General features: G+C 39.9%; 1 protein-coding gene across 3 annotated transcripts; it reads left to right on the top strand.

Annotated features, from left to right (window-relative positions):
* The first annotated feature begins 601 nt into the window (after positions 1-601).
* Positions 602-7329, top strand: shda (Src homology 2 domain containing transforming protein D, a). Of its 3 annotated transcripts, XM_005477236.4 has the most exons (9): positions 841-939; positions 1031-1243; positions 1785-2034; positions 2229-2330; positions 2433-2595; positions 2770-3006; positions 3086-3251; positions 4335-4454; positions 6142-7329. In XM_005477236.4, the coding sequence occupies exons 3-9, from the start codon at positions 1789-1791 to the stop codon at positions 6326-6328; spliced, it is 1221 nt and encodes a 406-aa protein (XP_005477293.1). In that variant the 5' UTR covers positions 841-939; positions 1031-1243; positions 1785-1788; the 3' UTR covers positions 6329-7329. The 3 variants fall into 3 exon arrangements, with proteins under 3 accessions (XP_005477294.1, XP_005477293.1, XP_005477295.1); XM_005477237.3 differs by lacking the exons at positions 841-939; positions 1031-1243 and adding an exon at positions 602-621; XM_005477238.4 differs by lacking the exon at positions 1031-1243 and having other exon boundaries at positions 916-939.
* Positions 7330-7674: the final 345 nt, after the last annotated feature.

The following is a 7674-nucleotide window of genomic DNA, read 5'->3' as shown; positions in this document are numbered from 1 at the left end:
CTTGTAATTGTGGCCAGATAGGTCAGGCTTTCTCTTGCCTGACAATCCATTTTTTTTCCCAGAAGGCATTTGACTTGTTCATGTGGTCAGCTTCACATTTCAGTCAAGCTTGAAGGTGTTGATTTTGGAGTAGCGGCATCTTTCTTAGTCAGCACCCTCTCCGTCTACAGATATGTAAAACACTCCTCGCTGTGGACCGTGACACTGTGTTTCAGCAGTTTCCAGGTCATGGCAGGCATGAGCCTAGGTCCTTCTTGGGTTGTTCCTAACATCTTAACCAATTTTTTTCTCATCTGAGGATGACAATTTTGGTCTTCCTCCAGTCCTTGGCGATTACGTACAGCTGTTTGAAGTGAAAATCTTGGAATATGCAGTTATTTTGAAGTGGTTCCAAAATACCTTTGCCTCTTTTATGCAATTTTCTTCCTTATTTCCTTGGAATTTTCCATTGTTATGAGAATTGGTCAATCCAATGTGTGCTGTCAAATAAATCTTTTATATGCTGGCAAAGAGAAACTAGTTGTAGTCGATTGTGATCACCAATGAGGACTTAATAGGCCTTGGCCTCGTCAAGTTATTAGATGCTGTAGAACCTTCAAACACCACTTATTAAAATACATGGTGAGTGTATTTATATATGTAGGCTGTATGTATATTTTTGACCCAGTGTGGATTAGAAAAAGCAAAAATAGATTTTAAAAAAATTCACCCAATTTTTGTTTTTAAAAGTAATTAAAATTGTATGCAGTGCAATCATTTAAAGCCCAATTCAAAGTTCAAAGATAATCTAAAATATAGCATATATTAACAATGTTGCAGGTTAAAGTTCACAGTTATATCTCACACACTCTTCAGTGTGGAAAACAGATGAAAAGCAAAATATTCCACGATGGCGGGGATTATTCACAGCGCTGCATCTTAAACAGTGGATTAGGCAGGGTTCGTATGACTTTAATGTCGACTCACAAAAATAATGAACAAATAAATAAATAAATAAATAAATAAATGTGTGTCCTCCCCTTTAATCCAGTCCGCCGTGGCTCTGAGTGGTGTGTCGGAGACTGTCTGCTCCAGTGTCTCCTCTGGTCCGGCTAGCATTAGCTGTCTGACCTGCTTGGCTCCGAAGCAAATTTTAGCGATTGTATTTGTTTTACTTTGAGGCTGGACAGCATTAACACTAAAACCCGGATGGTAACCACAAAGACATAACTGGAACGGGTAACCGTCAATGCAAAGAAAAAGGGTGAGCCTAAAGAAGTAACGTTAGCAGAAACTGACGGTAGCTGCTACTCGGCTAACTTAGCATAGACATATTAACACTGCAGTGACTCATATTTAACTGCACAGCTCATTACTCCAACTCATAACTTCTTAAACTAAAAGACAATGGGATTCGTTAGCTGTTAAGCTCTTTAAGAGTATTTTTTAGGAGGGAAATGCTCCCCTTAATCCAGTGTTATGAGAAAGTGATTGATTGAACCCCCTTAATTTACAACCTAATGCTAACTAGCGATTGTCAGTGGACGCTGAGCTCTGCTTTGCTGTTTATTAAACTAGAGGAAATCTTATGCAAGCTAACCACATGGGTTCAAGATTAGGGGTTAATCTTGCCTAACCTGTTGAGTATATTGTTGTAACAATAGCTCTTTGTTGTGGGGGTGACTTTGTCAGGGAATATTAAAAACAAAGGTGTCCAAATGTAGCAGCTGAAGTGGCCAATTTAATAATCACTAAACAGCCCCTGTAGTGTGATATGCGATCTGTTTACTACTTCATCCCCACAGATCCATGGCAAAGTGGCTGAAGGACTACCTGAACTTTGGCAGCAGGCGTGATCCTCCACAACCCCCGAGGCCAGATTACAGCGAGAGCGAGATTTTGAGGGCCTACAGAGCTCAGAAGGAGCTAGATTTTGAGGACCCGTACCAGCACACTGATAAGGAGCATCAGAATGGGGGTTTCGGCTCCTGTAATGCCACTGTGAGCCTTCCCTCTTTCCCTGCATTTGGTTCAGTGCTGCCTAATGGTGTAGAGGTATGACTTGGACTTTTTTTACAGTCATGCGCAGATGCAGCTTATGTTCCCTCCCCAAAAAAGCCATGTGTCCCTACATAAATTGCCTCACAATGACCACTTTTAAATGCACATGCTCCAAAAAAGATATGTGCATGTTTGGGTGATGTTTGATTCATTATCTAATGGGTTCTCTATCCATGTCTTATATTTAGGTAAAACTCGTGTCTCCAAAACACAGACTGATTAAAGTGGACTCTCAGGAGTTTGGTCGCTGTAAAGTCCCTCTGAGCCCTGTGACTGTTCAGGAGGAACCTGTAAGCATTGTTATTTCAGACAATCACAATCTCAAAACACTTAGGTCCAGTGTCATTGCATTTCATTTGTGTAATTCGCTTTGTTTCTATCCCCCCACTAAGGTGGTTCCCTCTGCCCCAGCAGCGTCAGAGGCCGACACAGATTACTCTGATCCTTTTGACGCACATCCACACCCAAGAGCCAGAACAAACTGGGAGCCCAAATCTGCACCAGCAGACTGCTGCAGTTACATGGAGCCATTTGAGGCCCAGCGAATCATTTCAGGTTTGCTCTACATAAAAGTTGCTACTTGTATATGGTGAAATACTTACTGTACAATAAATAATTCACATTTATTGTGCATTTTATGGAGGTACAAGTGTTTTGGGAAGAATTACTTACCTAATTCTTAGAAGGGGTAAAGGTGAAAAGTTTTCACTGTCTATGTGTCCTGTGCAGAACTACAGCACAACATGATGGCCAACCGGTCTGGGAGTGGAGATGGCAGCCAGCTATATGACAACCCTTATGAGGAGAAGACTCGGCACCACCATCGAGCTGGTCCGCCTCAGAAGGTTGAGGGTGGGGTGATAGACAGCAAGGAGAGCAGGCTGCCTCAGGATGACGAGAGGCCGGCTGATGAATATGACCAGCCGTGGGAGTGGAAGAAGGACAACATCTCTAAAGCCCTAGCAGGTAAATTTGGGATTTCCTGGTACTACAGTTCTGTAGCTATTTGTCTTTGACTTATCATTTTCTCTCTGTGTGCCCATAGTTCAGTTTGAAGGGACAGAAAGAGAGCGATCACGAGGTCAGACAGAACAGTCCAGGCTTACCATGACAGGCGCCACATCAGAGGCAACTACACTCCGTCTTGTAGGTGACACTCCTTCGCTCTTGGGAGAGAGGGTGGATCCATCTCTGCCGCTTGAGAAGCAAGTGTAAGTTGAGATTCATAGTCTTAACCTTTGATGTTGGCTCTACTAGTTTTCTTTTTCTTTTTTTTATTCTACTTCCAATAAATAGCAGTCTTTCTTGCACAACATACCCTTCAACTTTCATCATGCTTCTAAGTAATTAATTGTCTTTCGTTTTTAAGTGAAGTTCCTCAAAATCTTTTTTTTTTTTTTCTTCAAAATGGGGGGGAAAGGTCATTCAAATAAACCAAAACAAAAAATGGTCATGAACTTAAACCAGTTCAAGAAGTCCATCATGTACTTTGATTCTATGGGAGGAAACAACGATAAAGCATGTGAAATATTGTTTGAATACCTGCATGCATCGTCTTGCTTAAAAAAAAAAAAAGAAGTTCGCAGGTTTAGTTTGTTTTGTTAAGTTTCTTTACATTGTGTGTGTGTGTGTGTGAGAGACAGACAAAGTAAAAGCCAGTACTTGTTAGGCTACAAAGTGTTTAGTTTCTGTTGTTGTAAAGGGAAATTTTATGAACTGACAGCCATCCCAGACGAAATGAACTTCATAAAGGAAATGCCTACAACTTAACGACTTGATAAATTCATCCCAGCTTTCAGTTTTTTTTTTTTCTTTAAAAAAAAAATTGAAACATGCAAAACTTGGCTTAAGAACAAAGTCCGACCTGTGTGACTCACAGAATAAATCAGAAATGTCATGATTCAGATGTCTGGAGGCTGGAGCTTTGCATTGGCGCTCGCATTTGCATCTGCAAAACACAACCAACCGCACTCGGCTTGGCTTATTTTCTTTTTTTATTTGATTATAAAGAAATTGTGGCGATTACTGTCACATGTTTGGTGTTGTCTTGTCTTTTGTCAGTTTCTGCATTTCATATCCTAAACGTGATGGGTTACCATCAGCAACAACAAAAGGAAAACAAATATTTTAAGTTCAAGCTGATATAAAGCTGGCTGATATGCACTTATGCCCATTGCTGTAAACAATGCTTGCTATGTATGAAATTTTGCAAGTGGTTTATGAAAAGATTCATTCAGTTATGACTTTATAAAATGTTTAGCTTTATGTTATGCTGACCTCATGCTTGCCTGCAGGTGGTACCATGGAGCCCTGAGCCGCGCTGAGGCAGAGAGTCTGCTGACTCTGTGCAAGGAGAGCTCCTACCTGGTGAGAAATAGCCAGACGTGCCGAAACGACTACTCTCTCTCCCTCAGGTAAACAGGAGTGTCCCTGAATGCTTTGGTGTGGAGTGCATCAAAAAGAAGGAGAAAAAGGGGGAAAAAACCCTTCATGTTGTCTTACATTAATATCATCGCAGTCTGTTTAAGGGTAATTATTCCCTTGTGTATTACTTGGCACTGTGCCTTTCCCATATTTATGTGATCTGGTCCCCCCCACGCACCCACCCATTTGGGTATTGTTGCACATCATTTTTCTAGTTGCTCTGTTCTCACTTGGTCACAACAACTTTTTTTTTTCCCAGCTTTTTTCGCTCCGCAAGTGTCTTTTTTTTAGTCTCTTTGATAACCAACATGGAAACAGCTGCTTGGAAAAGATCATAGGCATGCTGGGAATTGCTCCCAATCTCACATCTGTATTATTTTGAAGCAGTGAGCTGAAAGAGCACAGGAATTTCTTTGGACTGCAGTGCAATGTTTTACCAAAATATTTGTGGATTCTCTGAGCATATGTGTGCTTAAACCACTGATCAAATCAGCAAATTAGCAAAAGGGAGGGAAAAAAAGTGAAATGCAGCTGCAAAATGGAGGAAAGGAAACTAGAACAAATTGCTGCCAAAGCCCTGTTTTGGTAATGTGGTAGAATCTGATCTAAAATATTGTTTTGATGGAAGAAAGCCAGATGTGTAAAAGCTCGAGCTGAATTTTGCATTCAAAATAAAAACGTATTTTACAGATACTCTAATTTGCCTTCATACCACATGCGTGTTGGATTAAGTAAGGGTATTTCTAGAAGGTGATGACATGACAAATACAAGGGAAAAGAGAGGTGCAGGAAAGACCTGTTTGAATTTAAGATGTTGTCTTTAATGATTGCTATCTTTACCACCAACGCACCAACAAAATTACGGGAAGAGGAACCCAAGCTTCTCTAAACGATGATTTTGGCCATTGTTTTTATCTTGGATCCCTGAACGTCACTTTGCAGAATGAATAAGTTAACATTAAAGTTGTTTCTGAGGGTGCATAGTGAGATGAACAGTACATTTATTGTATTAATCAGATTTTCTGTTTCACAGACATTTGAATTGAATACCTATAAATGATTTTAAAACACAGTATTTTTATACATCCAAGTGCATCGCGTGAATCTTTATGTTAGAGGAGGAAAAATGAAGGCTTTTTATTTATGTTTGACATCAGTTTCAAAGTTTGACATTTAGAGATTGAGGCTCGGTTATATAAACAGTCAGCTGTGATTCACAGTGAGAAGGAATAAAACTGTCGGCAATTCATACCAAAATAATATGCACAGATGCTGACTCCTGGTTGAATGACAACTCTCCAGTTCCCTTTACAGTCTTTTTTGTTGTTGTTGTTGTTCCTGTTGAAACTTTTTAATTAAGCAAAGCTGAATGGGCTGATTGTGTGCAGCCCACCCTGAGCAATGATGATAACACAATTGATATGTTGATCTGAGACTGCAGGAATACTTCCATCACAGAAACCTGTGTGGCACTCCGATTGTTGTACGAAACACAACATGACATTTTTTCCAGGTGCCAGTTTTGATAATTATAAGGTCTTAAAACATTCTGTAATGCTGCTGCACACACGCAAACACACACACACACACACACTTTCATTCTCAGTCTTTCAGTGTACTAATTAACATTCCTGTCAGGCAAGTTGAGGCTCATCTGCATTGTCTCTTTATTGTCAGGAGCTGCAAAGGCTTCATGCATATGAAGTTCACCCAGTCCCCAGACGGCCGCTACGTCCTCGGAGAGAACAGCCCTCCATTCTCGACCATCCCCGAGGTCATCACCTACTACACGACACACAAGCTGCCAATCAGAGGAGCCGAGCACATGTCCCTGCTGTATCCTGTCCCAGTGCAGACCCTCTGACGGTGACATACACATCCTGATTTTCCTGGTGCTACTGAATATATTCTTCTATACATATATATTCTTAGTATTTACCTATTTCTACCCGTGTCCTACATGCTATGACACTGCCATTCTACCTGCACAGCTTGCAAGAGATTGGACCATCTGGTGCCATCTTTTCTGTTTTTACTTTAATCCCTGTATCTACACTGGCCGCTTACAAGAGAGCTCTGTGCTTAAGGAATCTGTGAAACAGTACATCACTGAAATCCCTCTATTTATCTGTCATGGACTCTTGAAAGTCAGCAGTCGCTGATAATAGGATTGTTAGCTGAGTACTTTCACCTCACAGAGGAAAAAGACAAAATCTAGTCTCAAGACGGTAGAATTTATGTAATCTTGCATGGAGTTTTGTCTTTATTGCTGTCAGATGTGAAGCAGACTTAAAGAATATTATTGGTGGGGTCATGGGGACCTTAGCTTGTGCCAATAATCCCGTTTTCTGTTTGTTTTTTCATGTCACATGAATTTCATGTTTTTTAAACTGACAAAAAAGGTCAAAGTGATTGGTGCTCTGGCGTGAGGGTTGAGAACTAAGTTTAAAAGGTTGGAAATGCAGTTGAAATCATGCTGTGACTACAAGCAGCATTGTTGTTATATTTTTTAAGTGTTAGTTACAATTATGAACCAAACACTACATATTTAAGCCGGACCATCTCTGCGCCCCGGGGTTTTCTCTCTGCGCGTTTCAGAGGCCCGCCAATGTTACTTGATGCTGTAGCCGTTTTGCCCTGCAGTGTTCTTGGCTCCTCTTGTTAATGTGTGAACAACACAAAGTTGGCTGCGTCACACAATAACAGACTCCTGCAATACTAGTTTAGAGAATATTAACTACAGTATTATACTGAAAGCTTGTGGCTTTGTGAACATGATTATCAAAGAAGCTTTGGTAGTTTAATTACTGTGCTATTTTATAAAATTTTAAAACCCTGTAAAAATAAAGGTTGTGGTGTTTTCAATTTGTCTCTGCATTCTTTTTTTCTTCTTTTTTTTAATTTAATGTTTCATATGAGCTTCATAATGACTCCAGGTAAGGGGAGGTAAATTAAAATTTGGAATTGAATTAAAGGTAAGTTCAAGTTACTCCTCCAGCACACAGTTTAGCTTAGAAAATTACACAAGCTTCTTTTTTCCCAGATGGATTGATGGATTAAAAAAAAAAAAAGAAGACAAGAATATGGTGCACAAGTTCAAATTTATTTTGGATTTTTTTCTAATCCACACAGTGTCAAAATTTAACAAGTAAAATTGGTAGGATTCCTTGACGCTGAATATTTTTTTTTTTTTCTTTCTTTTTTTATTTT

This window comes from Oreochromis niloticus, linkage group LG19 (genome assembly GCF_001858045.2).
Source record: "Oreochromis niloticus isolate F11D_XX linkage group LG19, O_niloticus_UMD_NMBU, whole genome shotgun sequence".
NCBI lineage: Eukaryota > Metazoa > Chordata > Actinopteri > Cichliformes > Cichlidae > Oreochromis > Oreochromis niloticus.
Note: the sequence above shows the minus strand (reverse complement) of the source record. Positions and strands in the feature narration are given on the sequence as shown.

Bases quoted from the DNA above. Each gene is read 5' to 3' on its own strand.
- shda (XM_005477237.3), top strand. From the start codon at position 1,789: ATGGCAAAGTGGCTGAAGGACTACCTGAACTTTGGCAGCAGGCGTGAT. The intron at 3,007-3,085 runs GTAAATTTGGGA...GTGTGCCCATAG, and splicing joins CATCTCTAAAGCCCTAGCAG to TTCAGTTTGAAGGGACAGAA. The intron at 4,455-6,141 runs GTAAACAGGAGT...CTTTATTGTCAG, and splicing joins GACTACTCTCTCTCCCTCAG to GAGCTGCAAAGGCTTCATGC.